General features: G+C 38.1%; 2 protein-coding genes across 3 annotated transcripts in view; one reads left to right on the forward strand and one right to left on the reverse strand.

Moving 5' to 3' along the window:
* The first annotated feature begins 6,604 nt into the window (after positions 1-6,604).
* On the forward strand, positions 6,605-10,267 carry ss18l2 (ss18, like 2). Of its 2 annotated transcripts, none has more exons than XM_056243579.1 (4): positions 6,605-6,890; positions 9,700-9,776; positions 9,855-9,975; positions 10,168-10,242. In XM_056243579.1, the coding sequence occupies exons 1-3, from the start codon at positions 6,822-6,824 to the stop codon at positions 9,964-9,966; spliced, it is 258 nt and encodes an 85-aa protein (XP_056099554.1). In that variant the 5' UTR covers positions 6,605-6,821; the 3' UTR covers positions 9,967-9,975; positions 10,168-10,242. The 2 variants fall into 2 exon arrangements, with proteins under 2 accessions (XP_056099554.1, XP_056099553.1); XM_056243578.1 differs by having other exon boundaries at positions 6,606-6,890; positions 9,855-9,957; positions 10,168-10,267.
* A 2,015-nt stretch (positions 10,268-12,282) lies between these two features.
* The window catches only part of LOC130078088 (granule associated Rac and RHOG effector protein 1-like), a 30,683-nt gene continuing 20,775 nt past the window's right edge, over positions 12,283-22,190 (reverse strand). Inside the window, exons 9-13 of the mRNA XM_056243577.1 lie at positions 20,392-21,362; positions 15,149-15,314; positions 13,906-14,043; positions 13,732-13,810; positions 12,283-12,646 (exon numbers count right to left, since the gene is read on the reverse strand). Of these exons, the coding sequence (XP_056099552.1) occupies positions 12,317-12,646; positions 13,732-13,810; positions 13,906-14,043; positions 15,149-15,314; positions 20,392-21,362 (1,684 nt within the window). The 3' untranslated portion in view covers positions 12,283-12,316. The remainder of the gene's footprint in view (positions 12,647-13,731; positions 13,811-13,905; positions 14,044-15,148; positions 15,315-20,391; positions 21,363-22,190) is intronic.

Here is a 22,190-nt window from a genome sequence, read left to right on the forward strand (position 1 = left end):
ATATAGTTCCCAGTATTTATACGGTTAAAATATGTCTGTGTCTCATGTGACTTTGTTTTTTGTGCACTCTATGACTATACAAATCACAACATGGAAATAGGAAAATGTTTGCGCTATTTTGTCACTTATTTGGCTTGTATGGTATACTTTTAACTGCTGCATTCAATATTAAATGTGTAACTTCAGATGCACATTCTTCAATATCTCCCTGCATTTAAATCGACTCTGCTGTAATACAACAAATTTCTTTACATTTTTCCCAATCAGCTTTATTAAACTCCCACTTCTTGTGATTAGGCCTTTCTTGAAGATCTATTTCAACATTTGTAGAGCAAAGTATTTGAAAATGATCACTCCCTATAGTTGTACTTTCCTTTACCTTCCATTCACAAGAGTTTGCCATATTATTAGAAACAAGAGTTAGATCAATACAAGACAATTTGTTAGAACGTATGTCAATTCTTGTGCCATTTCCATTATTTAAACAAACTAGTTGTCTAACATCCATCAATTCTTCCACTGCTTCACCATTACTATCAGTATGTTTACTTCCCCACAGACTATTATGTGAATTGAAGTCTCCGCACCATATTTCTTTCCCATTTCTCTGTCCCCTTATTATTTCCTCTAAGGTTTCTGGATTTAATGATTTACAAGGGTTATATACGTTGATTACTACTAATTGCCCATCTGATTTATAAATTTCAATAATTACACATTCTATTTCTGTTGCAGTTTCTATTCTTCTAAATGGTATCCCATCCCTTACAAATGTTGCACATCCTCCACCCTGACTTTCACCTCTATCAAACCTAACAGACTCATAACCAGGTAAATTAAAGTCAAGGTGAGGCTGTAGCCAAGTCTCTTGAATGCAAATAATATCAGGTCTATCTTCAGACTCTACTACAAACTGTTTAAACTCTTGACCATTTGCAATCAGACTCCTAGCATTCCATTGCAAAAGATGGAACACCATTATAAGCTCAAATAACACTCTGAGACCCTCCATCATTGTTTGCACTTAGCATACTATGTATATCTTCAGCTTTTAAATCTCGGATGCCTAAAAACTCCTCTGCAGCTTCTACCACTGTCTTGATCCTGTCACTTTTCCTTTCTTGTCGTGTGGCAACATTCACAACTTTACATATAAAAGCTACAAAACTCTTCTTTTCTACCATCAAGGTATTCTCCTCCACTATACACTTATGCCTACATGCTTGCTGTGTGTTTACTGGTGTTATGTCTACTGGTACTGGCTGAATTCTCCTTATACCTGACCTCTGGGGAAGGCCTACTCCATGCATTGCGCTTTCATTCATGTTTTCATGACACACTATTGGTCTATTTTCCTTGCTTTCATAAGTGCCCATGCTTTTTAAAGCCTCTGCATATGACACCTTATTCACAACCTTGTACCTCTGTACTTCTTTAGCTTGTTTCTGGACCACGCATCCGGCATATGCAGCGCTATGCTCACCTCCACAATTGCAGCATTTTAGCTTGGTATCCTTATTACATTTGCCATATTCATGTTCTCCTCCACATTTCGCACATCTTTGTCTCCATTTACATTGTTGTGCTACATGTCCTATTCTCTGACACTTAAAGCACCTTAACGGTTGGGGAATATACTCCCTGACTTTGTAGTTTATCCATCCCATTTGAACTTCACCAGGCAAAGATTTTTCAAAAACAAGCAGTACAGATAAACTGTCAGATTTAACACCACCTTTATTAGTTTGAAGTCTTTTGACCTCTAGTACTTTCCCACCTCTTATCTCACTCTTCACATCCTCCACGGACATTTCCAGAGGAACATTTGAAATCACTCCTCTTAACTTTGCTGCCATTCCTGGTACATGCACTTTAATCTTTCCACCACCAAGGTTACTCATTTTCAAAATCATTTCCTGCTGCTTCTTATTTACTGCTGAAATTAGCATTCTTCTGTTATTCAATAATTTAGCATATTTAATTTTTCCCATATCCTTCTCAATTGCTTTGGTCACCTGAACTGGATGAAAGTGACCTTTATCATTACTAAGCGTAATAATAACTTTCCATTCTTCCTGCTTCTCATCATCAGGCCTACTAACGTTACTCCCACTAGGTTTAGCCTTTATCTTTTTATTAACTTGTCTTGTAGTACTTTCTCCTCCACTACTTGCTTCAGACCAAGATTCTTTCCTTGCCTTTTTAGTTTGGCTGATATCCATATCTGAATACAACCCATTGTCGTCACCATCTGAACTATAGCCCATTGCTACACTCATGATACAGTTCGAATGCAATCTGCCTTCGGTCCGTCCAAACTATCGTCATACGTCACTTCCGGACTCACCTGCTGCTAGCTCTGTGTGATAGGCCCAATCCCAAATAGCACACTTCATGTGCACAATGGCTGCCGCGTGCGCGTGTCCGTTAAGTCCGTGAGACCGTAGTGTGTCCCATTTGTCATTTTTAGATCTCAGAAGGGTGCTCGCGAGCGCCCCGTGTGGTCGATTTGCGCCCTTGATGCGCACTTTTGCCAAGCCCGTGCTGATGTAGCCTGACTACGTCAGACTTCCTACTTCCGCTAATTTCATTTCGCTCCTGTAGTCAGTCTGAGATAGCAGCCTATCTTTCTGTTTTCCACCGGCCTGAAAACAGCCGGGCCAATCAACGAACAGAGGGCGGGCTGAAAGCCGTGACGTAGTCGGTAAGCGCCGTGTTTAAGATTAGGTCAGGGAAATCGAAAACGACCGCTGATATGGAGACGCGGATGCAATTCGCTCTGTTGTGGAGAATATTCCCGGCATTAGCAAACTGAAGCCGGAACATGAAGAGTGTGTATTAAACATTTTGAATGGAGGTGATGTTGTGGCCCTACTCCCTTTGGGAAAAGTTTAATTTATCAACTATTACCGATGGTCAGCGAGAAACTGGGGAGCCTTTTGACAGGTCAGTGTCTCTTTTCTTTTCCAGGTCTTAAATACCGTAAAACTTCAAATAATAGCCCAGGCTTTTATTTGCCCAAATCGTCGAACTGCACCGGCTTGTACTTGAGATAGGCGTCTAACTTATATGAGACAGGCCTTTATAGTTGAGATGTTGTTCATTGAGATGTTGTTCCTAGAGTCTATAATCTCTAAAAATCTCCAAATGCTCCACGTGAAACCGCGGTCTTCCGACCTCTTACTATCTTGTCGATTGATTTTTATGAATATGCGCTAGGGAGAGAGAGCAAGACAGCGCTCGTGTTGTTTGTAGACGTGGGAGTGCGCGCGCGCGGCCGGGGCTCTCTCTCTCTCTCTCTCTCTGCTCGTTTGTGCATATTCATTCTATTGTGTCATTGTGTCATTCTATTACATCCATGTAATAGCCATGTTCACTCGGGTATTTCGCTCGCATCATCAAGTGTTTACAGTGGAAGTTCGATCATAGATTTGAGTTCGATGCATGATGTCTGTGGTTCGATGGCTGTGTCGGCGCTTAACATACGTCATAAACAAACTTATCTGATTGGCTTACGGGTAACCAATGATTTTAAACTTCAGTACGCGCCCCCTAGCGAGAGAGAAAACACTTCTCTATTATGCTATCCCAGACTCTGTGTACGAAGCAAAGTGAAGTAGCAGAGTCTGGTATTACCAGGCTAGTGCTGATGCGGACTCCACAGCAGACTTCTTCCCGACATTCAAAGCGGCATTACGTTACGAAAGTGCGGACTCAGAGGAAGACCGCGAGTGCTTAGGGTTCCATTTGGGACAGGGCCTTAGCAGCTCTCTTTATTTGTTATTTTTTTTAAAACGTTTTCTCGTTCTTGTTCCTCACATGTAACATCACTCAACAGGCAAGGCTATACTGCCACCTTGTGGTTACTCAATAGAATGCCTATCGTTACATTAACTAGAAGCGAACTTTTACACCTGTTAACAGTAACTTATTCAAGTCAAGTCTAAAGTCAATTAAAGGCTTTAAATGACGTAGTTCACATTTCTCAAAACTCTAATGTCAAGAACATACTCGCTCACACTACAGGAGCCTCGCTCACTCTACAGGAGTTTTAAAATCCTAACCGATTTTGAAATCTGGTTGCAGCTCACACTTAAGGAGAATCTTTGCAGATTTTCTTACCTCAAATCTTAAACATGCTCACACTACAAGATTTGAAAATCGTGGCGCATCACACACTACACAATGTTATTAAGATTCGTGCCAGAGAAAGCGCCTCACGTGATCTCACGCAACAGATCGGAAGCGGAAAGGTGGATGTAAACAAAATATCTGTCCTTCATATCAAGTCATATTCGTGAAAAGGTTGCCGTGTGACTAAGGAAAGCGAAATCTTTAAAAAAAAAAAAAATCATCCTTTTAATAAGGATATTTCTAATGAATGGCGTCAGCTCTGTTCAATACAATGTATCTATCAATGTATTAATTGTATCTTAATTTTAAACAATGTTTCATCAAACAATTGCCTGGATTTAAAAAAATAAGAAGTAAATATAGCAGACGATAGATAATCATGAAACGGAGCGAGCGGATTAATGCACAGGCTTGCGTAGGCAGCCTAGGGGCCCCACATTTGTAGTAGGCTACATTCTTATTTTTTTGTGCTAAATAAAATTGTAAAAGTTGTACATTATAATTACACTAATTAAAAGCATTTCTACTTCAGTAGTACTTCAGTGCACTTTAAAAAGTATACTAAATACCACCAATTGATCCATAAATTGATTTGTAGTGCATTGAAATAAAGTATACTACCACAAAAATATACAAAGGAGTTTTATTACTGTATTTCTTAAAAGTGTGCTTTGAATGCTTGAAATTAGTTAAATCTTATACTTTTATATAGTAATCCTAATTAAATCCTTTAATTAAATTGACTTATTCAAAATATAGTACTATTGTATGCTACTAGTTATAAGTACATTTTGCCAACTTTGGTACTTAAGTACACTAATATAAATGCACTGATTAGCACTAACACTTAAAGGTGCATTGCGCAACTTTTCATGTTAAAAATACCTGTTTTTCTATCCTATACATGCTTAAAGAACTGCCTGATGGGCTGAATGAGCCCTTCTCTGCGCACTGAGATTGCCTCTATAATCCTGTACAGTAAAATATATAAGAGGGAATCGGGCTCGAATTTGAGACTGGGCGTGACGTCATGCGCGTTCACGCTCACCTGGCTATGTCTGGCAGGTTTCAAACCGCTGATTTGAGGTTTGTGTATTCGCCGCAATTCTCCGTATCAGCGAAGACAACTCGAGCGACAAAACTTTAGTCAACTTTCGACAAAAGTAGAAGATGGATTCAAAGAGACCGGCTTGTAGTTCATTCCAAATGCAGTTTCGCTTGTCGCAAGAGGGGGCATAGTTCTGCAAAGACTTGTGCAATGCACCTTTAAATTGATTTTAAGCGTAGTCAAAGTAAAGCAAATATACATTTGTATATATATATATATATATATATATATATTAGGGCTGTCAAATGATTAATCGTGATTAATCACATCCAAAATAAAAGGTTTTTTTTACATAATATATGTGGGGGCACTGTGTATAATTATTTTATATAAATACACACACATGCTTGTATATATTTAAGAAATATTTTCATGTATATACTGTATATAGATTTATATATAATTTATATTATATATAAATATAAATATTTTATACATAAATAATATTTTTTTCTTAAATATACATGCATGTGTGTTTATTTATATATATACAAAATAATTATACACAGTGCGCCCACATATATTATGTAAAAAAAACTTTTATTTTGGATCTGATTAATCACGATTAATCATTTGACAGCCCTAATATATATATATATATATATATGTGTGTGTGTGTATACCTGTGCTGCATAGTTTTATCTTCAAGTTATATTGTTTTAGGGCACTTGGGACTTGTGTGCTTTTGTTCCCCCCTCCCCCATAAGGTCCGTTTTAAATTGTGTGGTGTGTGAAGGGATTGTAATTGTACGTCACAATTATTTTTTAAACAAACTTTCTTCAAAATATCTTCCTTTGTTTTCAACAGAACAACGAAATTGATATAGGTTTGGAATAACCTGAGGGTGAGTAAATTATGACAGAAATTTTAACTTTTCACAACTATCACTTTAGTATGCTGTTGTAATAACGAGCAGTTCAGGGTTCTCCTAACACAAATGACCTTCCTGGAGCTCCATCTAGTGGAATGGCAGAAATAGTAGAGTAGGCCTACTTTCGGTTTGTCCACCCATCAGATCAAACCAGGGGCGGACATATTTTGCTACATATTTTAAGCAATATATTGACATTTTAGAATTCATTTGGCATTTTAACCTGTTTCAAAGACAGTTGCAGAGCTTATAAGAAATATGATGTCAGTTTACATGCCATCTTGGCATTTTAATTCTACTAAATTAGGCTATTTTAACTTAATGACAAAAGAGAAGCAAAGCTCTATGCAATACATAAGATACATAGTATTTGTATCAACTTGGTGAGCTTGTTTTACATTTGTTCTCGGTATGATGATATATTGTATATTGACTAAACTGCATACGAAAACGCGTCAGTGCAGCAAAATGGCCGGCAGAGGTCAGTAATGAACCGAGTCACTAAAAGATCCGAACCACAACCACACAGAAGAAACGAGTCGCTCTGATGGAGACTGTTGTTGATCACATAATATAATGTTGATATTCATCGATTTGTTGCTCAAGGTTTGGGATTTCTGAAGCGGTTTCTCATCTGCAGAAGCTCATTGGAGCTGAATATATCCGTTTGAGGCGCTTAGATGCTTTGAGTTTTCGAGCCCGTGAAAATGTCTGTTGTTTTTGTTCCGAAACGGCAGCGCGGAAAAGCGCAAATCAACCAGGAGACAATTCAAAGAGTGAGTAAACATTTGAACTCAGTGCTTAATTCTTTCACTCACACACACACACACACACACACACACACACACACACACACACACACACACAGTTCTGTTATTTAAGAGAGAAACAGCCGCTTTCTATAAACGACCTCAGCCATATAAGTTACCGGTATGTTTTCAGGACTCACGGAAATGACGAACCGTACTGGAGAACTAACGTTACGTCATTTATGCGGGTCTCGTATGTGGTGTTGTGTGTTTTTGGTAACTTACGGAGATGCAGATATTGGCTAAATTCAATATAAAGATTGTAGATCCAGTCAGTTTCTTTCTTTCATCGGAGCTGCTCTCGTCAGTTGTCCGTTATGCGCGTTCACGCAGGTTTAGTTAAAAACATGTTCAGTTAAAAACATGTTCGTTAAGATTTAAACGTTAAATTCGCGCCACTTCTGTTTGCTGCAGTGTGAACGCGAGAGTTCGAGAGTCGCACCTGTTGTTATAAAATAAGTGTGAACGTTACCAATTTTACATTTACTGATCAAAATTCCAAAGCGAGTAAACTCAAGTGTTTGTATTCAAATCCCTAGTTTTGATTTTGTTCTCTAAAAAACTTTAAATTAACAAGTTAAGCTAGACATGGACTTTTTACTGTTGAGAAGAACACTGCATTTGAAATAGAAAAAGTGAAAATACAAAGTTAAACAAAGAAAGCCTTAATCAGTTAGGCAGATAATATAATAAATGAGCCATTCCACCGAAAGGGTGACATTTGTGTCCCCAGGACATTATATGTATAAAATTGCATGAAAATTAACTCTAAAATACATTTTATTATTAAGCAAAATGTCCTGCACATTAAGCTACCTACAAATTTAAAATGTATATTTAAAAACTTAGATAAAAACTACATAGAACACTAAAAAATTGCATTTTCTGCATGTCCCCACTCTCCATCTCTAAACTTTACAATGAAATATAATGATTCAAATCCTTCAGAAATCTGATTTTTTTTTTTTATTGTTGTGTGACTTTATATCCAATCTGCTTTAAAATGAAAAAAGAAAAAGACATTTTATCTAATATTTGAGATAAAATACACATTTTAGTCATGTCCCCGGGTTACCCTAGTCCTGTTACCCTAACACATTACCCCCTCTGAAAAACTGGGAATATTCCACAAGACCATTTTCAACAGTAAGTTGCATCATCTGGATCTTCTGAAGGCAATGGGAAGACCATAAGTTAGTCTTCTCATTTTAATTTCTGTATATGTGATGAAATTGTAACTACGACTGAGAAGGTCAATCTCAACATACTGTCCTGTTACCTAAACTTTTTCTTAGATTTTATTTGTTTATTTTAAAAATATTAACTTTTGGAAAGGCACTAGAAATGGCTCAGTGTCCTCATGCTATTAGCATGTACTATGTGGCCATATGCCATGTATTTGATAACTTTTTGCTTGAAAACTCAATCCTGTTACTTTCAGTCCTGTTACTATTTTTTTCATTTTTCTAAAAAAATTAAATGAAATCACTGTTTTTATCAGTTTTGTTTGGCCCATCATTTATACAATTATTTAATCAATGAAATTGTTTAAAAAATATATAAACTTGAGGCTTTGGTCTTCTTTAAAATGAAAAAAATGGCTTTGTGTTTTTTATTAAAATACACCTTGCCTTAATAGTGATTTTATTGTCACAAATATACATTTTTGGAACAAATAACCAACAATTTCTTTAAAATAAACACTTTCTTGTGGGGAAAACAAAGGAATTAATTGACATGCTTTTAAACTTGCTTTTTAAATGGCACATGGTTTTCGGTAACAGGATTGAGAAAACATGCGCCCATCTTCTGCTTAAACCTTGTAAAAAAGTAAATAAAGTTGCCTGAGATTGACCAATACACATTTTGAATAGTTAAATATGTGTAGTATTAGATTCAATGTTGAAAAAGATAAAAAATAAAGTTTAATTTTGAAGAAATACAACAAGCAAATGTCACCCATTCGGTGGAATGGCCCAAATGTGTTATTTTAAATTGAGTTAGAGATTTTACATTATGGGAAAATTTTAACATGGAAGAATCTAGACAGTGTTGATGAGACATTTGTTCTTGTGGATAAAATAAAATCTGCAAAGTAAAACAAAAGAAATTCAGAAAAATAAAGAAATCGCTTATATATATATAAAAAAGAGGTGGGTACAACCTAAAGATATAGTTCACTCAAATGAATATGATACCATAATTTACTCACCCTCTCAAGCCATCCTAGGTGTATGACTTTCTTCTTTCAACAGAACACAGTTATATTTAAAAATATCCTGACTTTTCCAAGCTTTATAATGGTAGTGAATGGTACCTGAGATTTTGAAGCCCAAAAAAAAACACATCCATCCATCATAAAAGTAATCTGTACAGCTCTAGGGGTTAATAAAGGCCTTCTGAAGCAAAGCCATGCGTTTTTATAAGAAAAATATACATATTTATAACTTTATAATAAACTATAATAACTGGCTTCCGGTGACGTCCACATGCGAGTCTAGTTCCGGCGGTAGAGTGACCTCTGACCCGACGAATGATTTAGGAGTAGCATAAGCCAAGTAATTCATGATCAGTGTTTGGTTTTGCTTATTCTCTGCGCTTCCGTGTTCGTCAGTGTATCATGCATCAGGTCAGAGGTTCAGAAAGATGCTTTAAAATGGTTATGAACTAAAATCCTTCTGGTGCAGAAAATCTTGACCTACTAAAGTGTATAATATATAAAGTTTTAAAGTGTTTCCTGAAGTTAATCTACTAACTGATCGCCACTGTTTTGCAGCTGCTGGATGAGAACGATCAGCTGGTGAGATGCATCACAGAGTATCTGCAGAAGGGCCGAGCCACAGAGTGTGTCCAGTACGTGTGTTTCACGCGTCTGTTCTCTTCATATGCTTTAGTGCTTTTAATGAAGTATGTACTTCATCTCCTTCACAGATACCAGCAGATTCTGCACCGGAACATCGTGTATTTGGGAACCATAGCTGATGCCGGCACAGAGATCGTGCCGGAGGAGACGCAGACGTCTGCAAACGACTCGGTCAGTTAGACGTTCTGTGTACGGGAATATTGTAAACACGTTCAAATTAATGTTAATGTATTGCTCAACAGATCAGTTGTTTATGTACATTCGAATATGAGTGATGTATGTGCCAAATTTAGGCACCAAACGTTATTGTGAAAATGTTTTCCTGCCTGGTTGTTTAGTTATTTATTTATTTGTATATATATATTTTTTTTTAAATCACAGAATCCTTAAGGAAACAGAATCCCATTGGCCGAAAGGAACTCCAGATGTCTTTGCTGGGGAACACTTTTTATGTACATAATTTCATAATATTTATACTTTAATACTATGTATAATAAATATATGAAATGCCATAAATAAAATACCATGTTTAAATCCATTCTGCACTAAATGCAAATCAGATTCCTGTCATTGAAGTACTTCTAGATCATGGTGGTATTGTTGTACCGGCCTTCAGATTTTTAACTGCAATAAAGAAAATTGAGAACATGAATTAACAAACATTACATGTGAAAGCTCAGTTTGAATGTAAAATGAGTCAAAGACAAAATGAAAGCAGATGTTATGTTATATATTTATTTTTTGCATTGCTGGTACACTTGGAAATAATCAGTTGCCAGCTCTAGTGAACAATAAGCAACATAAGCCAAGCAGTCGCCCATCATATCTTCTGTCAGGGCAACATCATTTCTTTCTTTTTTTTCTCTTTTTTTTTTTAAACTCCTTTTAATTTTTTTGAAGCCACTAGTAAACCATTTTGACACAGCTGAGAAATGTTGAGCGTTACAGTCCAAGGTCATTGAAGATGTTTTATCTTTAAAAAAAAAAAGAAAAAAGCCGAAACAGTTTGGGAGAAAAACACGGACGAAGCAACGAACCTACATTTTTTGATTGTGCAAAGCACAGAACTATAAAAAGATATATTTATATACAGCAAACGATTCTCTGTAAACATGGTAAGTATGTTAGTTTTCAGAAAACATGGTCATATCATAAATACAGGCAACATTGGCATCGGCAAACGTCACGAAATGAACATTCTGGGCTTTTAAGATGCAGCCCCAAACCACAGAAACCAACGGGATCTGGGCTCAAAAATAACCAAAAAAAAAGAATAAATCCACCCAAATTCGACCAGAACCATTTATTAGTGTTTATAATGGCGTATTTGGTAACCTCTGTAGAAAGAAGGTACAGTTAAACTCTGTAGGAAAGGAAAAAAATGTGCTTCACATCTTGGGAAAATAACGTTTTACTTATTATTAAGCCTATATTATGCTAACTTATAGAGTAATGGTATAATGTGTAAGAAAATACAAAAATAAGATTAATACTGTCAATATTTGTACAAGAAATATATTGTATTTGAAAGGAATAAAATGTTATATTTATGAGAAGTGTTAGTGTCGTTCTGAAGAAAGCCAATGGGAAAACAAACACGATGAAGGGGTTCGACCATACAGAAGGGTTTTGTGTTTTTCATAAAAGGATTTTTTTCTTCTCTCTCTCTCTTTCTAGATATAACTACTACTACGCTCCCAAACAACATTTCTTTTTTTAATTTCAAGCACCATTTCCCCCCTCTAAACAATACTTTGGTTAGAGAAAATATCTGCAAGTGCTATTCAAAACAACATGGCACAAAGTTACTTACTGCTAACATCCTTTTTTTTTCTTTTTTTCTTCTTTTTAAATCTGTCAGACGTTGAAAAAGTAGTGTATTTCTTTCAAATTACACCTCTGCTATGATTATTATATTTCTGCCGAGCCTGCTCAAAGCCTCTTCATAAAAAGTAAATTATTTATAGTTCTTTTTTGTGTCTTTTTTCCGAGTCCTTTACAAGCTATGGAACAGTAGCTGAGAGCTGCAGTCTGGGTCGTCCCACGTGACATTTGGCAGTTACAGCTATTTTAACACAGTATCGTTATATGGGACGTCCGGTTAGCGAACCAGGACCCCGGGTCTTCGTAATGCGGCTGCAATAGTGCGCAGTGAGTGAGCACGGTGGCCATGCATATCGGAAAAGTCGTGTGTAAACTCGAAGCCGAACGAATCGAGATCGAAGCGGCTGCCAGTGAAATGGTCCGACTTGCTGCTGTTTGTTAACTCGAGTCATGCATCGCTCAGACAGCGTGGAAGGCAGTTACGTTTCTGTTTGGGGACACGCATCTGTGTACAAAAATGTTATTAACCACTATGTTAAATGCAAATTTCCCTATAAAAACACTTCTAGTTCACAAGGTTGGAGTCTAGACCAGGTTTACGGCACACTTCACCACAAGATGAACAATCCCAGCTGCGTTTCTACGATGAAGCCGTGTTGGGATTATAAAACATCATCGGTTCGACCTCTCCCAGCACGGGTCCAGCTCAGTACTGGTGTAGGTATGAGGGTCGATGCTCGGGTTTGAGCGGGAAGGTTTTGAAGCCTTTGCTCAGGATCTTGTGCTGGGAAACCTGTTGCTGTTGTTGTTGTTGTTGTTGTGGTGTGAACGGGAAGCCGGAAGAGATCCCGGAGGATGGAGGGCAGTCATTGGCTGTCGACCACACCGGAGACTGCAGCATTTGCATGGAGTCGCCCCATTGGCTGGAGGGGATGTTCATCTGGTAGAGGGAAGAGCTGGGATTGGGCATGGTGTTGGTGTGTGAGGAGGAGTGCTGCCACGGGGCTTTAGGAGGCCATGTTTTAGTTTTGCTGTCCTGTAACACAAACAGCACAACACACATATGGAGCAAAACTATGAAAGTGTGCCGAAGGGCAGATGACAAATATTCATGTTCAAGAAGGTGAACGATTAATATATATATACATACATATGCATGTATATATTCAAGAAATATTTGCATGTATATACTAATATATATATATACACACTTATACATTTTTCTTAAATATATACATGCATGTGTCTGTATTTATATATAGAAAATAATTATACACAGTACACACACACACACTGTAAACACAAACTTCTATTTTGGATGTGATTAATCGCGATTAATCATTGCCCAGCACTTGCATCTGCATTTTAAAGTTTTTAGTTTCAAAGTTTCTCAGAAATGTAATTGTTATATTCACAATAGTCTGATGTAATATAAATATTTTTAAAACTTTTAAAAAAGAAAATTGAGTGACTAATGAAAAACTTGTCAAAATAAAACAAATTGCACAAATATTGACAGTATTAATCTTATTTTTGTATTTTCTTACATATTATACTATTACTGTATAAACTAGTATAATATAGGTTTATTAAAACAAAGAAGATTATCTGACATTGTCAAATAAAAAATTATAATAATAGAAAATTCAAAATAAAGTTTATTTTTAGCTTGACAAAAATTTGTTTCGTTTTTTTATTTTATTATTGCGGTACTTGAAGTTAATTTACAAATATTAATTTTTAAATCATGATTATCCTGGGGTTTTATCATTTATAAAAAATCTTTTTTTTTTAAGTAACTGTCAGAATCAAATCTGATATCTTAAGAGTCCTCTCTGTGATGTCACTTCCTGGCATCCTGCATGTTACGCCACACTGAATTTGACGTGACATAATTTGTCAGAAATTATGTTTATCTGGCTAAGTCAAAAATATAGCATATTACTACTAATTTGGGGGGGAATGTGCACTCGTGCAAAAATAATTATAATCCAAACGTTAATTATTTAAACATTCTATGACAAAAGCGATTTACAGCAACGGCTGCATATGTGAAAGCACCTACTGTGAAATTCCATCTCATATTATTATGGAATAAACATGTGTGTGTTTGATTCCTACCTGGTTACTGTCGTCACTGGTGTGGTGCAGTGGAGGAGAGGGCAGAGTACACACTTCCTGTTCACCACAGCTGTGTTTCCTAAAAAACACACTCAACATGAGCAACACACTCATCTCAAACACATGAAGCGCTTCCGATAAAAGTTTCTGACGAACAAATCAAATGTTGGTTACCGTCTTTGTTTGACAGCCGCCACCAGGTCCGGCCCAGAGAACATGGAGAACAGACTGTCCCCATTGGCCGAGGAGGTCTCGTCACTCGAACTGGCTGAATCCCCCTGATTGGCTGACCAGCCGCTGTTGACCGCCTCCCTGCTCAAATACAAACATCTATATCAACATCTAAAACTATTATGCCCCTTTTCACAATATAAAATAAGTCTCTGATGTCCCCAGAGTGTGTATGTGAAGTTTTAGCTCAAAATATCAAACAGATCATTTTTACAGCATGTTTAAATTGTCACTTTTTGGGGCTCAGAAAAACGCGCCGTTTTAGTGTGTCCCTTTAAATGCAAATGAGCTGCTGCTGCCGGCACAGGGGGCGGAGCCTCACGGGCTTGCACTCAGTGTCAGGACAATCTCATCGCTACTGAGAGTTTCTGTTTCCTTCTGTGAGGAGTTCATTTCGACCTGGAGTCGGACAATAATGCCTACAGATTCAGAGAATATATACTGTATGGAGATGGAACAGGTATAATTTAGTTTAGTTATGGTTTTAACGTATTTGTCATCTGCTTGTATCCACTATTAATACAAGCCTGCTGTAGCAGTCGACCCCGTCTGAATGATGCCCAAAAATATACTGATGAGTTTAATAAAGTTTATTGTACATGACACAAAAGACGAAGATGTCAGTTTTACTCCAGAAAATCACCATAAGAGCCGAGTAAACAGTATAAGAAGTGCGCAAGTAAATAAACGAATTTCGGTATAGAGTTGAGGGAGCATTTCCTTCGAAAACAAAACTAATCCACCTCGTCTTCAGCGGCTGGCTCAGATTTCGGGAGTAAATAGAGAGAGCTATGTGGATTAATACATCCAGCCACACAACACCTGTTGAGACATTCTCGTCAGTGCAGCAATGGCGGATGTGTACAACTCGCTGTGAACTCGATCAGGGCGGTTCTATGTTAAAACGGCAACATTCGTGGGCGGGGCCTGTGGCTGTTGTGGCGTCACACCAGCCCCATCGCTGAAAACAGGTCGTTGGGAGACGCTGGTTATGATTTATGGGGATAAAAAAAAGAAGGAGTGAGTGGATTATATCACTATAGGGTGGTTGTGTACACACTGCCAAATCACATTTATGTCCAAGTGAATTTTGCATAATAGGTCCCCTTTAACGTCAATGTTTACACTACAGGACAACTGAGATAATTCATGGCGAGCACCATGTGACTGGTCATGTGTCACTCACCCTTCGCTGTAGTATTCGGGGTGTGCCCAGCCCCTGTGCTGCTCCTCAGGGTGGGGCCAGTTACTGCGGGGGTTGCTGGGACGGCGGACATGTTGAGCCTGGCGTTTCTGCTGCATGGCCTGATTGACCCCGGCAACATAACGAGCAAACTCTGGATCCGAGCCCACTGACCGAGACAGACACAGAGAGATGTGTGGGGTTAGTCCTGCGCTTTGTTTAAACTGTCAAGCACAGCAGAAACACATAATGGAGTCCAACACACACACACACACTTACTCCCTCTACACACTCACACTCTCTACACCACTCACAATGAGAAAACAATTAAATCATTACATGCTATTTGCATTAAAATAAATTCTTAATTCATTAGATTAAAATTGCACTGTCAATTTGAAGCATTGTTTCAGAGCAATTACTTATAAAGATTAATTAAAAAAATGTATTATAATAATACAATAATAATTTAATAATAGTACAATAATAAATAAAAAAATATGCACATTATGGAAATGTGACTGAATATGTGTATATAAATAAAACTGAATATATATATATATATATATATATATACACTATGTGTATATATATATATATATATATATATATATTAGGGCTGGTCAACGATTAATCGCGATTAATCGCATCCAAAATAAAAGTTTGTGTTTACATAATATATGTGTGTGTAGTGTGTATAATTATTTTGTATATATAACTACACACACATGCATGTATATATTTAAGAAAAATGTGTTATTAATATATCAAATATTTATATATAATATTAATTATGTATAAATATATATAAAGTATATACATGCAAATATTTCTAGAGATGCACCGATTACAATTTTCTAGGCCGATCCCGATTCCGATTTTTCCTTGAGTTTGACCTGCCGATACCGATTTTAGCCGATTCCGATTTCATTTTTTCAAACCACTTTACAGCACACACAAATATTTATTTTCTATCTTCTCTTTAATAGAACATTTTGCATAGAACATTTTTTTTAACAGATAATCGCTATAAAATAGAACTATATAAATTACTCCTGGTGTGGGAAAATCACACACATCTAAAGTGCAGTGTTATGGAAGAACCATTTCCTTTTCACATACAATATCCAACTAAAAAAAATTATATTTAGCAAACTAAACTTCTGTATGAAAACAGGTAATGGCAATAAAATAATATATAAATAACAAATAAAAATAAAATAAATATAGCCTTGCAGTATAAAGATATTTCTCTCTCTCACACACACAGGCCTATTTCAATCACTTGTACATCAATGGCAAGTTATATTTCTCACACAGTTCTTCTCTCATCTGACACATGTCCAGCCAAGCTAAACAGGACAAATGGAGTATGTGCAGGGAAATGATTGGGAAATAATAAAAACAAGTTTTAATGGGTAAATTTTCTATAAATATTTTTGAGTCTTCATTTTCTTTCTGACAGAGCCTAGTCTACTTCAGTTCTTGTTAAAACACACCAGACATGCAAATTCTGTGCATTTTGGGCACTTTTTGGATGAAATCATATTTATTTTGTCCATCAAAAGTGTGCTTTCACTTAAATGGAGCACAGCAAAAATACTCTGCGCCGAAACCCGCGCTTCACTGTTGCTCACGCGACGCCCCTGCTCGACGCTCACGCGCTTCTCCGGCTCCCGGTGTGAATGCACTCATTGATTAACATGCACGGCGAACAAAACAAAAAAAAACGCGCTGCTCCCGCGGTGTGAAACGGCCGTAATTCACGAGGTTTCCTACATGTGCGCGTTCCGTGTGCACGTGTGATGCTGATGTTGCGCGATGTTAATCATGCGGCGCCCGAGTACATTTGACCGGCATAAAAGCGGATTATGTCAGACTGACCGGCCGGTCGCCGATCATGGCCGATCACGTGAAAACCGGCCGATTCCGGTCACCAGCCGATCAATCGGTGCATCTCTAAATATTTCTTAAATATATACATGCATGTGTGTGTATTTATACAAAATAATTATACACACACATATATTATGTAAACACAAACTTTTATTTTGGATGCGATTAATCGTTGCCCAGCCCTAATATATATATATATATATATATACATATATATTAGGGGTGGAACGGTACACAGGAGTCACGGTTCGGTTCATACCTCGGTTCAGACGTCACGGTTCGGTACGATTTCGGTACAATGGAGTGAATAGCAAAACAAAAATGCAGAAGGCTTTTTTATAAATGTCTTAAAGCCTTGTATTTTTTAAATAAGTTTCATTAATAAAGGCATAGAACCAGTTTATTTGTAGTGCACTGACAGTAGTTTTATATAATTAGTTTATTAATTAAATTATTAAAAAGACGAAAAGACCATGAGATATGTTTGGTAATTGTACCTGAATGAATTTAAAATTAATTTGCTATTTCAGATCAATATATTTGTTTTCCTTAATTTTAATTAACCCTAACTTTATTCTCATCTGAATTATAAATAATTGATTTCCGTATAAAATAATACTACCATTAAAAACTTTTGTTAACAGTTGTAGGTTACAGTTTGACAAGAGTTTAGAGTGTGACAAAAGCACAATGTAGTGTTTTATTGCGAGTACACACAAATATAAGTAAACAGTTTGCAGTTTAAATGATGTCCTGTATGAAAAAAATGACGGAGTATGTTTTTATGTTTCCACTGTTCGATCGCCCGTGCCTCTTACACACACACACACACACACACTGTTCGATCGCGCGATTCGCGCCCGCGCCTCTCACACACACACACACACACTGTTCGATCGCGGGATTCGCGCCCGCGCCTCTCTCTCTCTCTCTCTCTCTCTCTCTCTCTCTCTCTCTCTCTCTCTCTCTCTCTCTCTCTCTCTCTCTCTCTCTCTCTCTCTCTCTCTCTCTCTCTCTCTCTCTCTCTCTCTCTCTCTCTCTCTCTCTCTCTCTCTCTCTCTCTCGCACACACACACACTGTTCGATCGCGCGATTCGCACGCACGCCTCTCTCTGTCTCTCTCTCTCTCTCGCACACGCACACACACACACTGTTCATCGCGCCTCTCTCTCTCGCGCAGCGCGCATACACACACACACACACTCCAGCATTGCAATCTTGATCGCAGCCTGTTCATTGCTGCGTTCAGTCACACCAAAAGCGAATAGAGCGAAATGTATCGCTATTTAAGAGTTTTTTTTTTTTTAAATTAATTTGTACCGTGTATTCTCCGTGCAAATTCGCGCACCGAACCGTGACGCCCGTACCGTTTCGGTTCAATACGAATACATGTACCGTTCCACCCCTAATATATATATATAATATATTAATAAAATTTAATATTATACTAACTATATTTATACAAATACATGCATACTAAATATTTAAATAAAATGTGTTTTTTGGGGGGTCTTTGAAAATGACCAAAGTAAAAGCTAGGAATTAGAATATTTTTTTTATTTAGCAAAATAGCAATGTTTGTCATCATTAATTTTAACTCATCTGCTCAGCATAGCTTTAATTAAAAAACTCTTTAGTCAAAGTAAGATTAAAACAGGGAACTACACTGCGACCAAAATGGTCGCATATGCGACCTTTTGAAATGCCATTGCGACCCTAATTTTTAAAGGGTCGCAAATGTATCACTGACTATTTTTGTACCTACCTTATGTTTTAGGCAATATGCTACGATTTACTATGAGCATTTATTAAATGTGTCTATTTTAAGTATACGTTTTTATAACGTGCTCTGAGCATTCAACACATCAAGTTGGCTTCAGCCACACAAGAGAGAGAGAAACGCGGGCGCGATCGAACTCTGTGTGTGTGTGTGAGAGAGAGACGCGGGCGCGATTCGAACTCTGTGTGTGTGTGAGAGAGAGACGCGGGGCGCGATCGAACTCTGTGTGTGTGTGAGAGAGAGACGCGATCGAACTGTGTGTGTGTGTGAGAGAGAGAGGCGCGGGCGCAATCGAACTATGTGTGTGTGTGTGTGTGTGTGTGTGTGTGTGTGTGTGTGTGTGTGTGTGTGTGTGTGTGTGTGTGTGTGTGTGTGTGTGTGTGTGTGTGTGTGTGTGTGTGTGTGAGAGAGAGAGAGAGAGAGAGAGAGAGAGAGAGAGAGAGAGAGAGAGAGAGAGAGAGAGAGAGAGAGAGAGAGAGAGAGAGAGAGAGAGAGAGAGAGAGAGAGAGAGAGAGAGAGAGACGCGGGCGCGATCGAACAGTGGAAACATAAAAACATACTCCGTCATTTTGTTCATACAGGACATGATTCAAACTGCAAAGTGTTTACTTATATTTATGTACACTCGCAATAAAACACTACATTGTGCTTTTGTCACACTCTAAACTCTTGTCAAACTGTAACCTACAACTGTAACCCAACCACACACACACACACACACACCGTTTTAAAAGCAAAACATATTTATCCAACCCCATTTAAAAACAGTCTGTGTGTTCCATCTTTTGGAGATTCATCATATCGCATTGGTTTTCATTTCTTGTCCTCGGAGTCGGAGCACTAATCTGTTTATTTTTCAGTTACACATTCTACATTGATTAAAAAAGAAAATCAAATGTGTTTTTAATGGTAATTATTTTATACGGAAATCATTTATTTATAATTCAGATGAGAATAAAGTTAGGGTTAATTAAAATTAAGGAAAACAATATATATTGGTCTGAAATATAGCAAATTAATTTTAAATTCATTCAGGTACAATTACCAAACATATATCAAGGTCATTTTGTCTTTTTTATTAATTTAATTAATAAACTAATTATATAAAACTATTGTCAGTGCACTACAAATAAACTGGTTCTATGCCTTTATTAATAAAACTTATACAACTTAAAAATACAAGGCTTAAGACATTTATAAAAATGCCTTCTGCATTTTTGTTTTGCTTTTCACTCCATTGTACCGAAATCATACCGAACCGTGACGTCTGAACCGAGGTATGAACCCAACCGTGACTTCTGTGTACCGTTCCACCCCTAATGCAGTACAGTTTCATTATTGTTCATTATTATCCAGAGAGCGGCTTACTATAAATAATTTGTGCGACCAAATCATGTTTTGTGCCAGTAACTGAAAAAGTTAGTAGCGCAAGTGCCACCAGTGGAAAAGGTTAGTGTAGTTCCCTGGATTAAAAGTATATATAAATCATTTGATCAGAACAGTCACTCTACCATGCAGCGGAGTTTTGCTCAACCAATGATAGTCAACCACTACACACACATCTGCTCACCTGCAGGGTCAAAGGGCATGGAGTCTCCCAGCACCCCGAACAGACTCTGCTCGCTCTGGTCTCGGTTGGGCCAGGTGTTGTTCCGCGGTCCCTGCGGGGGCTTGTGTCCGAGCATCTCCGACATGACGCTGTCCATGTATGTGCTGACCAGCCCGAGACTGTAGAGGTCAGAGCTGAGGTCGGGCAGACCCGGAGCGGGCCACTGCGTCAAGGGCCCGATCGGTGACAGGCCGCCCAGCGGACCTTGGGGCCACTTACTGGGAGCTCTCGGCTGCGGGGGCTGCTGGGAAGAAATCTGTGGAGAAACCGGGGCTTGCTGTTGCTGAGGCTGACCAATCGGCTGCAAGAGATGCTGGTAGAACGGCAGGGTCGGCTGCGGCTGCGACTGCGTTTGCTGTTGTTTTGGTGTTGAAGGAAGTTGCTGCTGCTGTTGCTGTTGTGTCTGTTGCTGTAAGGTTTGCGCTAACGTCTGCACGGCGTTATGAGACACTTGCGAGGTTGGCGGTTTCAAGTCGGACGCATTTGTCGACGCAACCGAGTTCCTTCTCTTCACTAACGGAGACGCCTGCTGGGATTTTCCCATGTTGAACCCTGATAGGAAGTCGATGACGTCTTGCATCTCCTGGTCGGTGGGAAGGTTCATGCCCTGCTCGTCTGCACCGTTGGCGATGTGTGTGTGGCTCGGGTCGGGGGTGCAGGGCATGCTGCTCATCTGAAGGATGCTGTGCAGGCGTGCGGTTTTGTCGTCGGAGTTGGTGCTGCTGCGAGACGGGGTGTTTGGGATCGAGTAACTGCCGCCAGCGCTGGAGTTGGACGAGGTTTTCTTGGTGAAGCGTGAGGTGAGTTTGGAGATGGTTTTGGGGAGGCCGCTGGAGGATTTGGTGCTGTTCCCGGGAGGGAGATCGATAGGGCCGCCGTAATCGGTCGTGTCTCGTTGAAGCTGGATCTGAATGGTGGGCAAAGTCTGTTCCCTACACACACACACACACATCAGCAGAGAATTACAACCTCTCTCTAATCAGTGTTATTTTAGTGTCATTGAGATCAATATTACGATTGTTATATTTTCCATTTTCTATATTGTCTATATAGTTTTTGATTTTTATTTCAGTTATTTTAGTACATGTATGTGTGTGTGTGAGAGAGAGAGAGAGAGAGAGAGAGAGAGAGAGAGAGAGAGAGAGAGAGAGAGAGAGAGAGAGAGAGAGCATGTGAAATATTCTACTAAAATGTATATACATGCATACATTTAGTAGAAAATTATATATATATATATATATATATATATATATATATATTATAAATACATATGTATATATAATTTTCTACATTTTAGTAGAATATTTTGCGCACACAAGAAGAAAATGTTACATTTTTAGTGATTAGTTGAGTTTGTCATTTTTACTAGTTTAAAAAAATGGACATTTTAATTATATATATATATATATATATATATTAGGGGTGGAACGGTACATGTATTCGTATTGAACCGAAACGGTACGGGCGTCACGGTTCGGTGCACGAATTTGCACGCAGAATACACGGTACAAATAAATAAAAAAACCTCTTAAATAGCGATAAATTTCGCTCTATTCGCTTTTGGTGTGACTGTTAACGCAGCAATGAACAGGCTGCGATCAAGATTGCAATGCAGGAGTGTGTGTGTCTGTGTGTGCGCGCGAGAGAGAGAGAGAGAGAGAGAGAGAGAGAGAGAGAGAGAGAGAGAGAGAGAGAGAGAGAGAGAGAGAGAGAGAGAGAGAGAGAGAGGCGCGATGAACAGTGTGTGTGTGTGTGCGAGA

This window comes from Rhinichthys klamathensis, unplaced genomic scaffold, assembly GCF_029890125.1.
Source record: "Rhinichthys klamathensis goyatoka isolate OS25496 unplaced genomic scaffold, OSU_Roscu_1.1 h1tg000813l_1, whole genome shotgun sequence".
NCBI classification, from domain to species: Eukaryota; Metazoa; Chordata; class Actinopteri; order Cypriniformes; family Leuciscidae; genus Rhinichthys; species Rhinichthys klamathensis.

What these genes read in the sequence shown, in the direction of transcription:
- ss18l2 (XM_056243579.1), top strand. Translation starts at nt 6,822, where the DNA reads ATGTCTGTTGTTTTTGTTCCGAAACGGCAGCGCGGAAAAGCGCAAATC. An exon ending in ACCAGGAGACAATTCAAAGA is followed by an intron (nt 6,891 to 9,699) that starts GTGAGTAAACAT and finishes ACTGTTTTGCAG; the next exon opens with CTGCTGGATGAGAACGATCA. An exon ending in CGAGCCACAGAGTGTGTCCA is followed by an intron (nt 9,777 to 9,854) that starts GTACGTGTGTTT and finishes TCTCCTTCACAG; the next exon opens with ATACCAGCAGATTCTGCACC.